This window comes from Numenius arquata, chromosome 2 (assembly GCF_964106895.1).
Source record: "Numenius arquata chromosome 2, bNumArq3.hap1.1, whole genome shotgun sequence".
Taxonomy (NCBI): Eukaryota; Metazoa; Chordata; class Aves; order Charadriiformes; family Scolopacidae; genus Numenius; species Numenius arquata.
Window position 1 is genome coordinate 64564671 of NC_133577.1, and position 13445 is coordinate 64578115.

Genomic DNA, 13445 nt, shown 5'->3' on the forward strand with positions numbered 1-13445 from the left:
GGCACCTGCTGTAGGCAGAAAATTATCCCTGTCCTTCTAGGGTCCTGGAGCAGGCAAAGTCTAAGCAGCAGATAAAATAGAACAAACTCCTCCCTGATGCAAATATGCAATTTACTGGCATCAAACCCCTTAGCCAACACTCAGCGATGCCTTGCAAGATTACGGTCATTTTAAGACTAGGTGGCTACGGATTAGCTGGTGCTTGAATAGCCTTGCTTGCTTTCTCCTGGCTTTCATCCAGCTTTTTGAAGGCGTATCCTTGCCAGAGGAGGGAGGTTCTGCAAAATGGCAATCAAGAGACTGAAGTTACTGCGACTCTGTTGGGGTGGTGTGGGAACTGCTTTGTATACCAAGGCAGCAGAGTTTGTGAGCATCGTTGCACAAATTACTTTTTTTTGGGTCCAAAGTACAAACTCAAACGTTACAGTGAGTCACCTCATTCAAGAAGAACTTCAGACTCCCAATCCTTTCTAGTCTGGAAGCTTGGAGGTAAAGTCACATTGCAAACGCATTCAGTGTCACATTCATAGTGACATAGTTTGTTGCTAACAAGAAATCTTACCAGGTCTAGTTCTCTCTTGGTGATTCATTAGAAGGCAGAACGACAGTTAACTTAACCAAAGGAAAGCTCAGGATGCACAAGAAATACACATGTGCAGCATATTCACAGCTCATGTGAACACCAGACACACCAATACACGACATGGCAGCTTCATGCACAAATAACTAGGCTGGGCTTGGAGAGAGAACTCGTGATCACGGGGAAGAGAATAAAGGAGTGTGTTAGAAAGAGTGTCACAGAAGCTGGGAGGGTGGTCTGTATTTTTGGTCTTACCATAGAGGAAGAGCATTGGGTATGTTCAGCTGGCTTTAAAGAAAGGCAGACAGAAATAAGCTGTAATAAGTCTCCAATCAAGAGCCCTAGTAAACTGGGTCTTGGCTAACACAGTGGCCAGCCCAGCCTAAACCATGACACACAGGAGCAACAAAATGGCAGAAGAGGGCAAAAGGGAGTTTGAAGGAAATGCACAAAAGGCTGGGCTAATTCCCTAGGATGCCCAGGATCAAAGCTGCCTATGGCAGAAGTAGGTACAACTCCCATTGAATTTGATGTAAGCTGTATCCACTACCACCACATCTGAATTGCATCCAGTATCTCCTGAGTGCTTGATGTCCTGGCATCCAGGCAGTGGAGGCACTCATATTGTTAAAATGCTTCTTATATTACTACTATCAAGTTCAATACAGGGGCTGATTTCGCTCCCCAACACAGATCCATATCTGCACAGGGACCAGCCAGCTTCTAGTGTGTAAGTCTGATTTGCAAACCCATAGTACTCCAGTGCTAAAGCAACACTTTCTATTTATATATGTCCATTTCCTTACACATAGTTGTGAGTAATAACATTGTTGTTATTAAGACAATGGGTTGGGACAGTCTAATCTGCTCTTGGCAATCTCACAACACCCACCGCCAGCTGTGGAATGTGGGTTGGTAAAGCTGGTTAGCTTGCGCTACCTTCACCCACCTCACAGCGAAGCTCCAGAGACCCTTGGAGGCCACGCTGAGCTGAGCTGAGCCCTGGTCATGCCTGAAAAGAGTCTAGCTGCTGCAAACACTCCACCTGACGTTCCTTGAGTAACTTCTGGGGCCACTTCCAATACTGAGAGCAATTCTAAAAAACACCCAAGGCTGCAAATACCCTTTAGGTGTAAGAAGCAGAATCGAAAATTAAATAAAAACAGATTTATTGGGAGTCCTTCAGTTCAATAGTAACATAATCCTTCAGGCCTAACCTCTATCATAGGCCCCATATGCCAAACCTCTTTGTCGTTACTTCCCGTGACTACTTTTAAAAAGCTGAAACTGATGTATTTCTTCTTCTGGCAAATGGCAGAATACACCTCTAGTGCCACAGAGGACTCCCGCAGTGTGTGCCTGCTCTCCAAGGACACTGCAGTAACTAAACTGGCATTGTATTGCCTAAATAAAAACTGTAGTTTGGATGCACAGCCTATTTGGCGATATAGGCAAATGAGAACAATTAAAACCCCAAGGTACACCTAATCATATAATAGTCTTTTAGGTTAACTCATTGTCTTGGCAGCGTCAGCTTTCATTGCTTTTATCCTCCTCTTTCACATGTTTGCTCTTGTGTTTTCTTTTCAGATCACATACAGGCAAAAGTTGGTTTGAATACCAAATAAAGGAGCGGTGCCCATAGGGACATTTCTTAAAGACCAGGCATAGATTTTGATTTTGTGTTGCTGGGCAAACATCTCCCTTCCAGCAAAGAGTTTCTCTGTCCCATCCCCCTTCCTCTTTCTAGTTTTGCAACTCATCTTTTCTAACAATAGAAGGACTCTTATTCTGCTAGTTACCTGGTAGAAGGTACAAAACCTCTTCAAACTAACTGAAGGAAGCCCAAAAATTTTCAGCAGCTTTCAGGGTTCTCCATCCTTCCTAGCTGACAGTGTTGGTGCACCTGCGACTGACTGGCTGAAGAAGACTTGTAAGTTACTGTGGAATATTATACCTTGTTTGTGATTCTGGTATTGTTAATATTTCATCAGAAAGTGTAGATAATAGTAATGTAACAGAGTAAAAAAATCTGTGTAAAAGGATATGACAGTATAAGGCATTGTTGATACTGGATGCTCAACTCGGAGGAGTTGAGCATCATGTTGAAAAACTAGGGAACAAAGGTTCTGAGTACCTTTGGCACTGCTAAGAAAGTCAAGTAGAGGTTGACCTACTCTTCTTTCATCCCCTGATCTAACCGGCCTGTGTTTTAAGACGGGGTCAAATATGTATCAAATTATATCGCTACCTACAGTAAAGGCTTAAAAGCAGCTCAGAAAAGTTTCCATGAACCCTGGCAGGTGTTATTTGTACAAACCGTAGCACTGTGGGCTGAGGTTCCTGATATGCTCGTGCATACAGTATTTTGTGCGTGAGTATATGAGGGGGTAATCAACCCCCACCTGTGGCTTCCTGAATACATTTTCTGATATCCGCAAAGGGTTTCAGAGAGGAGCAAAATCCTCCACCTGTGCCAAAAGTTACCGTATGGACCCGAGCACAGATATCTGAGAACCCGTTACTAGGACTTTCAAATGTGGCCATTTCTGACTATAAAGTCAAGAGAGCTATTGCTAGATTTTATGAGAATCTTCAACCTTGCAAGTGATGCGGGTATTCCAATTTTAGGACAAGGCCAGGCACCCAGCATCTGAGAACATAGCGGTCACATCAGTTCACAGGGATGGATGCATGGTAATAGGTACTTGGAATTAAAGCAAATGCTTAATGCCCACACAAAGTGGACAGGATTTAATTTCTACAAATCTCGGAATGATGTACAAAACCAAATCCTCATCTGTTTAGTATCTTCGAAAGAGCTTTTGGAGAAGCTACGCCCCTTAACAGAATAAGGTCTTGGCTGTACTCCATTTTACTTGCAGCCATCTCTTCTCCTGCGTGTGGTCTGACCTGCAAAGGAACTTCAAGTATTCTACCCTGCTCTTGTCATCTGGGGCACGAGTAGCACGTGCATAACTGAATAAGAAAGGGCAACAACAATAACAATGAGATCAGTCGAGAGATGTTGCTCTGTGCAATTTCCATCACAGAGCAAAGGGACCTGAAGTATAAGCCACAAACAAGTCCAGGGGCATATTAAGAGTGATGTAGAAGGGAACCTGCAGGCTAAGAGTGGGAAGAGAAATACCTGAGGCAGGATGTGTCTGTGTAGAGACACTCAGTGGGGTGCAATGAAACTGCAAAGGCCATTTCTTTCTTTTCTTTTTTTTTTTTTTTTTTTCCCTCTTGATGTCACCATATTTAAAAAGGTAATAGAGATGCTAAGGAGCAGAAGTCAAGAAACAGAAAAGCAGGTTCTAGAAGCCAAAGTAAAGATTCAGAAGGATAAAGACTGAGGGATCCCTCAAGCATGTCTGAAAAGCTCCTCAGAATATTGTTGCCTGCATATATATAATTTTAACTATGTTCAATGTGTACCAGAGCACCAACATTTTAAGCAGAAACATTGCTTGAGCTGCTGCTAAACTGTGTGCAACCTTAAAGCCTCTACAGGGACAAAAGTGAAAGGCACAGCTTATGCCCACCATGAATTCAGGATCCCAGGTGAGGAGGTCTCTGGAAAAGAAGAGAGGTTTATTCAATGGAGAGACATTTAAATTCTCAGAAACCACAACACTGAATAAAGTAACTGACAATCATACTCCACCCGGGTAGGTGGTAGCGAGGCTTACTGGTGGCTATTTGCAAAGAACATACCACCTCCAGATGGGTAGAGAGAGCATCAGAGTGTCTTCAACATCCATACTGACTCATATATCGAACTTGGTGTCTCATCTTGCCATCATGTCAAGGAAAGAGTTTTTAACAGGTCACTTTTATGGGTTTCCAACTCCTGATTATAGTATGAATTCTTTGGAAGCTAGGAGAGGATAAAATTTGCACTCCAGAAGAACTAGTTTCAATATTTCAAGGTCAATACATAACAGTCAATATCATACGATGTTTATGCTGTAACGTATTCCACTCTGAAATTCCGAGGAGGGATGAGTTGGCTCTTCAGAGCTGTTAAGACAGGAGCAAAAATATGAGTAAAAGGACTAAAGCCTTTGTACTGTTATGGTAGTATCAAAGTCCCTTGAAATATCCATAGCTTAGAATCTTCGGAATAGATAAAGATTTGAAAGAAAATAATAAGGTGTGTTAATAAATTATTCAAATGAATTTTTCAGTAGAATACTACTGGAAAGATATATCAATCCCACTTCATCCCTGTGGAACACTGGAGATGGAGGACCATGTTGAGAAGTTTGAGTTCCCTGGGAGTTTTCACTGGTTTGCTGACAACTATTAATGGCTATCCAGAGAAGCAGCACCTAGAAATGCCTGAAGGGGAGCTCCATTAGGTTTGTACAGTGCATATTTAATCAATATATCTGAGGAGACTCCTTGACTGCTGGGTAAATATGTTTCAGTAGCTGTAGAAGCCTGACTGCCACTGAGATGATCGTACAGGCAGGTGGCATTCCCAGTACTGGCACTGTTGACGGTAATACTTTTTATACACCACAGGACACACTGAAGATAATGGGTTCAGCTCCTTCAGAGGATCCAGTCTTTGCTAGGAAGTCCAAACTGATTTTTTCCTGATGTTCGAGGAGTAAAATTTCCTTGCTCACAGTTTGGTTTTTTTTTTTTTTAACTTTCTAACAAGACTGCTTCTATTCATAGGGAGGAATCTCTTTTTGTAATACAGAGTCCAACCTTTATATTGTGAAGAACTTTGGCCTGGCTTGATCTGGGGAACATTTAAGCAGCCAATTGCACAGCGTTACTGTTGCTTTGTTAGTCTTTGTCTCAGTCAATGTAGTCGTAGAACAACAGACTTCTAATTTTGCCTGGTAGTCCTAGGTTTGAAGAGATGAGAGGAAATCTGTGTTTGAGATTTTGGCACCATGATATGACAGAGTATTTTCACGTTTCTCAAGAAAACAAATGGTTAGATGCTAACGTTGCCTTTTGTGACAAACAATCTATAATGTTTCTCCACTGAGAAAAATATGGCTTGTGGATGAATCTCTTAGGAGGCCACCTGCAGCAGTTGGTTGTTGGCAATGGATGTCTGCTACGATGTTTCCTTGATTGCTGTTGACATTTGGAGAATGAAAAGTTACCCATGAAGATGGATCTGTTGAAAACTTGTCCATTGGTCTGTTAGCCTTCTCCCATGAGGAAGGGGATGAGACATGATTAGCTTCTTGCTTTTTTTTTCTGCTCATTGCAGGAAGCACGCTTCTGCACTGTAGAATTCACCTGAGCAGGCTGCAGTGCTGTGTAGCTCCTTTGCAGTTCTAGGATACCAATCTTTTCTAGCTAAAGTCCTTTGTATCTAGAGGTCCTCCAAGAGTCTTGCCTACTTTAGCCATACTGCATCTGTGACCTTCTTGGACACAAAATGAACGGTGAAAGAGACATTCTGGGGAAATTAACTCATTGTACAAACATAGGTAAGATTTTGAGGGGAATTAAAAGCAGTTCCATTAAGTATCATCAGATACCTGATAAGCAACAGTAATTTGATTTTGTTGCTACAGGGAGTGAGGAAGAACTGAAGGGCTGTTTCAGCTGCTTGGCCACCTTCACCTTGAAACGATGTAAAGGGCCCAAATAGGGCAACTGCAAGCCAACAGCACTACTGTTCTGTAGATTTTTCTTTGTGTGGGTTACACATAAGCTGAGATGGGATCTACAAGGACACGAGCTTCAAGAAGAACAAGAATTTACCAGGGGTATAGGAAAAAAAGAGATTTATCATCTATCAGTGCCATGGAGACATGATAAAAGGAAAGCCACTAGACTTTTTCTGGCGTTTGTAGTGTGAATAGTCTGAAGTGACCTCAGGAGGCTGTCTGAGTTACACAAGTCTTTGTGGAGAGCTGGAAAAAGTCAGGGTTTCAAATCAACCTGGCTGCTGGCAGGTAATAGCCTACCATTACACTGGGGAGCTACCACAACCCCCTCCAGAGTCATCTGTCTGCCACTGCTGTGTGTGGTTGTAATCACAAGAACTCTAGAGATAATCCACCTGCCACCAAAGTCTGTGAAGTTATTATAAGACCAAGCAGAAATATATCTGGTATTTCTCTGACAGGGAATACTACTGGATTGCAGATGGCATAATTCTCAATTCCCATAGCCTTATGGTGAAATCAAATTATTAGCAGGAAAAAAAATAAAAAATAAGCCAGGCACGCTGCTCAGACTATGCATTCTTCCATTAAGTGTGCAGTTCTTTGAGAATGTCTTGGAATATTTTGAATAAAACTAGTTAGAATTATATTTTTTCCAAAAAATTATTTTTCCTTAGGAGAATGCTGATGCTGAAAGTGAAATGCTCTGTAGAAATATGTCAATTTTGAAAAAAGCATTTAAGAAATGTAAGATTGATATCTCACATTGTCTTCACACATTTCAATTAGAAATGTTATATAACTATGAAAAAATCAATCCTAAACTGTTTTTACTGTATTTAAGCAAATGTTTTGTTTTTCTTCAATTACTTCTGTTGGAATGATCTTTTACTGAAAAATTTGCAATTTTTAATTTTTATTCTTTTCTAAACCAGGAAAAAAGCGTTACAATTGCAAGGAGCTTTTGTAAAACAAAACCCCAAGCCTTCCTATAACCATAATCTGGGTGAAGCACCACAGAGGGTTTTTTTGATAATTTTCATAAATTGAGGTTTGGTTTTAGCACCTATTAGAAAAGGGCACCATCTTACAGGAAAACAGGGAATCAAGGTGTATGCCTTTACCGGGGCAAATGGTGAACACCTTGCTGATTTCCCCAGGGAAAGCCCTGAGCTGTTCCGGTGCAATCCTCATGCTAATCCCCAGATAGCTCTGCAGAAGAGACTGAGATCTCTTGCACTAGGGAATTAAAAATTTATTTGGTGCAATAAGGGGAATCAGGAAAAATGTGACACCTGCAATGAGGTTTGCTATTACATTTCTCCCTGCCCTAACTCATATGGGTCAATAGACATAAAGTGCAGCTCAGCTCATACAAATGCAATATATATGCATTTATACTTCACATAGATTCCACAGGATCTCAGATCTCGGGGGAAATACTAGCATATCCATATGCAACAAAAGCCTATTTTGAATAGAGTTAATAAGGTCAAGGTAACTTTTAAGCAAATGAGTCCTGAAGCTATCAGGTTTTTTTCCTTCATTTCCTAGGTATTGTAAGATTTTGAAATTCTAGAGCTTGCTTTTCTAATTAGCTTCAAATATGCAAATCATACCAATTTGAATAGCTTATTAATTAATTTCGTATATATCCATGAAATTGTCAGACAGTAATCTTATGGTTCCACGTGCTTAAGGTAAATATAAGGAAAGTCAATTGCTTTAATTTTGTTATGCAGATTACCCTAGATTGACAATTAGTGGACAGTTAATGAGAGTCACTTTTTACACAGCTGAAAGCTCTATTTTTTTCCATGACTTTCAGAAAAGCAGAACAATTGGTAAAGTGTATCTATGCAAATTATTCTTAATTTTCAGGATGTTTTAATAATCCTTCTCATTAGCTCAGGGTAAATGATGAGTTCAAGTCTTATGGTAATCAAGCCTGGGGGGCTCCTGAGAAACAAGTAGATATTAAACACTATCAGAGATGTAGTGCTCATCTTCAGGTACAAGTACTGGTCTGACTCAGAGAGGCAGGTGCAGCTTGCCTGTGTTTTATCATTTGTGTTTTGTGGGACACTAGCCAAAAAAAGCCCTAGAAGATCTGGATAGGAAGGCTCTGAAGATAAACCAAGACATGAAAATAAATGTTGAAAGGCTACTTGTGTGCAGGACCTTTTACTTTTGTTCTACAGGTGGACTGATTTTAAGGAAGTTCCAGTTTGGGTATCAGCTGAGGAGAGGTTTTGCCTATTTGAACAATTCTGCCAGAAGCCATGTGTGACGGAGTCGACACAATTGACCAATTCTTGATCCATAGGGCAAGGGCTGCCAAAGGAGATAATCAGGGAAGTAATAATCCCAGCCCAGAGTAGACTGAGGGGGATCATCCCGGGAACAGACTGGGCCACTGAGCAAGACGGAGAGAGAGCAATGTGAAAACATAGAGTTCCCAGATCTCCAGCTGTCCTCAGCAATATTACCCTCCACACCAATGGTTTCCTCATTGCTATTCCTAGGTAGTCCAACATGCCTCTCTGTCTTTCCTATGGCAAAGTTAATATGGCTTTTAAACACCAAACCCAGCAGCGTATTTATCATTCTGCTGGAAAGGGCAGTCTTCTTTTCCTCCACCTCTTCAGGAAGATTTGTTCTCCCATATTTTGGTCATTCTTTCTTTTTTTTTTTTTTCTTTCCCCCCATTATCTGGAAGGGAGGGAAATCTGAGGGGTGCATTTTCCAGAAGGAGCACAGCCTGGATCTAGTTTTGCCTCTTCTTAATGACAGTTCTTTTCATATCCAGGTTTTTCCATCCCAAACACCCAAATAAATCCATTCTCTTGACTTCTTATCTGTAGCAGTGTTGTGAAACCACAGCTGCTCTGGAGGGCTGCAAGCAGAGATAGCTTGGCCTGCAAAGGTTCTAAGACTGTGCCACCGATTTTGATCTTGAAATGAACAAGAAGAAAGAGACTGTTCAAAGCATTCCTACCAGTCTTGGTTACTTGAAAGACATAGTGCTGTGTGCTGAGTAAGGTGCAGATTTTTCCATTCCTCATACCATCCCACAGCCAGTCTTGGAAAGGATAGCAGCAGCAGAGTTATTCTCTAAGGTGAATTTCCTGAGCTGTAGGTAGGCAGCTTTCCTTGTCTCCAACACCTTGCAACACTCTGTTAGGACCGAGAGTATCATCTACTGGCTTCATATTCCCTGGGGGCTGGTGATTTGAGGGAGTAAGCAAACTCCCAGAAAGCATGTCCTACTTTTGTCATGGCTGTGCTTGTCTTCAGTGCACTGAGCATTTGAGGACTTCTAAAGCTATTTGTTAATTACACATTAATTAGCTGATACTGATATCAGTTGATAGCTGATACGATTGCATGGTGTGGGAAAAGGCTAAGGAAGAAGAAAGAACAGATTGAAACTTGGTGCTATCTGCATATTGATGTTACTGGAGTGTCTCTGGGCAGCTTCACCTGCCTATGGCAGAAAGGGGGCTGGAGACCTTTGGACTTTGTAGGGCCCCATCTGTGAAGAGGTTTGCTGGGAGCTCAGTATGAAGGGTTACTGTGATGTGGTTGGCAGGAGCATATGAATCCAGAAGGAAGCTGCAGTGGTGTCTTTGCAACTCCTGTGTAACTGATGGGGAATTACACTGGGGTGTTGAGGTCAGAAGCAGGCCTGTGGTCTGCAGCAAAACACCCACTCCTCAGAATGATAACTCTTCTGGGAACTAATGGAGCCAGGTGGAGACTAGATCATGAGGTTTTTCCAGGGGGGAAGGCAGGCAGCCTACCAACTCAAAGACTCTGCATGCAGTGTTTCCAAGATCCTTCCTTTGGCAAGCCCAAAGGCTCTGGGACAGGGTGAAGATGAATGAGCCATGTTATGCTTTGATGAAGGTGCTGAAAGAACTGCATATGCCACTGAAAACAGGAGAAAATCCAACCTGCCTTTGTTCAAATGCAACAGGACTGTGGATTGCAAGAGACAGTAGATACAGGTGAAGTAGCATCCCCTGTTACTTTTGGGTAATGAATCTCTGCTCAGGGCAGGATAGCCAGAGGTACCAGCAGCCCAAAGAGGGAGTTTGTTATGGACCATTTTCATTTGAGATTTGTAGCAGTTAGTATTTAATTCCCAGGCTGTGTCTTTTCATTGCCTTTTAAATTAGAAAGTTATTTAATGTTGATGCAGAATGTTTCCCAGAAGAGAACAGCCTACAGAGTCATACTGGGTTTCTGTATGTTAATATGGGATACAATAAAGCCTATGATCCATTCTGGGATCGGAAATGCCAATCACAGGCATTATGAGAGAATATGAGAGGTGATCATACGGAGACTGCAGCTATCTGTTGCAAAGCTACTGAGCAACAGATTTTTGTTCTACACCTCTTTTCAAGAATAAATGATTATTGATTTGGTGAATTCCTTGGTTAAAAAAATAGTAGGAATAGTTTGGATGGTATGTATGCTCACTGTGTGTGATTTACTATGTTCAAATCCGGGCAAACAGTTGAGACTCAAAATCCCTAACTCTAAATATCAATCTGGTTTACTGCCTTTCTATTAACAAGTGTTTCTTTACAGCTGAGGCATCTTTGCCTTTGTATCTGTTCAGCTGATGAAAAGACGTCCCTTGATCCAGCTTTGGGTGAAGCAGATTTTCTCCCAGTCACTCAGACAAGGCTCAGCACACAGCAGGGCTGACTGGTACCTCTGACTTTAAAAGATGATTTTGAGAGCATTACTAGGATGTGACCAGCTGGGATGTCCCATTACTCTGCAACATTGTAAATTTTACTGGCAATTAGTGCCAGGCCCAGATTTTTGGCCATCAATCAGGTGACCATAAGCAGCAACCCAGTCTCTACAGCTAGCTTATCTGGATGCAGCTGGGAATGGGTCCCATTGAGCAGATGTCTATGAAGATATATGAAGTGGAAGTCATTTTGTTGGCATGTTATGCCACACGGTCTCCACGAAGAACAGACCAGTGAGGGAAGGTAAAAGCACAGCCATTTTAAAACCAGTTTTCTATTGAGAAATAAAAAATCCCCCTTATGTTTGCCTGGCTGGTACATGTGAGGGTAGAGGGAAGGTGACAGGAACTAAATGAGGGTGCTGTATTGACTATATCAGAAAGGGTAAAATCAGTTAATATGTGTTTTGAGTAAAAATCTGGCTGAGAGGCCACATTCCCTTGCCTACAAGCAAAAAAACCCATGATCAGGTCTTTATATAATGGGAACCTCAAAAATTCCTGTTAGTCTGTGGCATTTGGGTTTGCAAAATGGTACCCGTCACCACGCGGAACTGCTGCTGAGTACCTGGCACAAAAACCTTCCCAAAGGGGAACTGCTTTTCCCCTGGACTGATGGTATCTTGGCTGAAGAAAGACAGGGAAAAATCACTGACACAGTAGGTAGAGGGGAACTAATTACTGCCTTGCTGAAAAATACTCCCAGTGCTCCTGAGAATGGGAAACATGGCCTCTGCCACCCAAGAATTCAGCAAAATTTGGAGAAAGTGACTGTGAATAAGAAGATAGGGGAGAAGAGAAAGTTAAAGAGGAAAACAAGTAAAATACTTGTGTGTGTTTTCCCTTTTTCCGTCACCTTCATTGCTTTCATTGCAACTGGCAGTGCAATCTGGAACCAGTTAGCAGATCTCTAAATATGCATAATAGTAAGAGATGGTTCATGAAATGAGGTCTTGGAGGACTGATGTTAAAAGCCCTTGTAATTTGGATGAAGAACAGAAGCTTTTACAGCAAAACCGAATGACTGAAAAACAGGGGACTGAGCACCCTTTATTACTGCAATCTGCATATGGAGTACAGCGATGCTGGAAAATTCCTTGGGCATTCTCAGCAAAAGAAGTCTTAGAAAAAGGAGAATTAAATGCCAGAAAATATCTTTCACTGCTTCAAGGAGTTGCCTTAGATGATAGAACTAGCTGGATTTGAACTCACCTGAGCACATTTTGACCATCTAACTTACGGTGCTCAGGCAGCTATCATGAATTGACATTAATATATTAAGAGGAATTCTGAATCTAAGGAATCAGTCAGATATTCTTCTATGAATTCAAATAAAGATACAATCTCTGTTAGAGTTCAGTGAAAGTTAAAAGAAACTTTTGGTCGGCAAAAGGAATGATTTATCCTGGCTAGGAAGCCAATGGAAAATATAACCAGCGTAGGGTGGTTCTGATGTTTTTTATTATTTTTTCTTTTGAGCTTTTTAACTAGCTTTGTGGAAAAACATATTGGAATTAAAAGGAAAATGAAATATAACTGCATTATATCACAAATGTTAATGCCAGAATATTGTACTGTTTTTTTTTTTAAAGTAACGGGATAGAAACATGACAAGAAAAATTAAATATTGGTTAGAACATCTGGATGAAGGCTTTTTAAAGAGCTGTTTGTACTGAAATGTACATCACACTTTTTTACAATTGAACCAATGCAGGACAAGGCCTGTGGTACTTTGTGTTCCTACTATTAGCTATTATTGATCTTGTAACAATAATTTACAGTCAAATAAGAAATCAGGACTCCTTCTCTAAAAGCCTTAAAACCCTCCAAGGTTTTGGGTATGTGAAAGCCTGCTGTAATTAAAGGAACGATCCACTCCTCAGTGCAGTCAGTGAGATGCTGTGCCTTGCCGTTTTAAAGAGAGCTCTAAATGTTTTCACTCAGAAGGAATCCAGCCAGGTTTGTGCACCAAATCTTAAAGCTATAGGGCTATCTAACTTTCTTTTTACTACTTTTACAATTGGCTTTTAAGAATTTGTTCTCCTGGATTCTTTATCTTCTGTTTCTCATATTTTAATTAACTAGCATGTGTGTGGTTATATTTATCCAGTACAGCAAATTTATTTTTATGCTGCTTTTAAATCTCCCCTGCATTAAAATACATTCTGATTATTCCATGCACCTGGAATAATGTTGGAAGCCAAGTATAACAAGTAATTTTGTGGAAATCACAATACTGAGATATTTCCTCAAAACTGGGTAGTGTGGAGAGTGGTCTTTCAAAGTGGGTTTCCCCATGGAAACGACATGCTTTCTTCTTATGGTGTTAATATTGCTAGTCACCAGTAACAGCTCAAATACTCAGGCAAACTGAGGAAGAAGTCATTTGCATTTACTATCCCCTTTTCTGCAAAAAATACATACATTTTTTTCTGTTTGCCCA

The 13445-nt window shown here is 41.0% G+C and overlaps 1 protein-coding gene across 2 annotated transcripts in view; it reads right to left on the minus strand.

Annotated features, from left to right (window-relative positions):
• CACNA1C (calcium voltage-gated channel subunit alpha1 C) overlaps positions 1–13445 on the minus strand; it is a 495176-nt gene that overhangs the window by 35304 nt on the left and 446427 nt on the right. For both annotated transcript variants that reach the window (XM_074162069.1, XM_074162077.1), the window contains one exon: positions 836–868. In XM_074162069.1, the coding sequence (XP_074018170.1) occupies positions 836–868 (33 nt within the window). The remainder of the gene's footprint in view (positions 1–835; positions 869–13445) is intronic.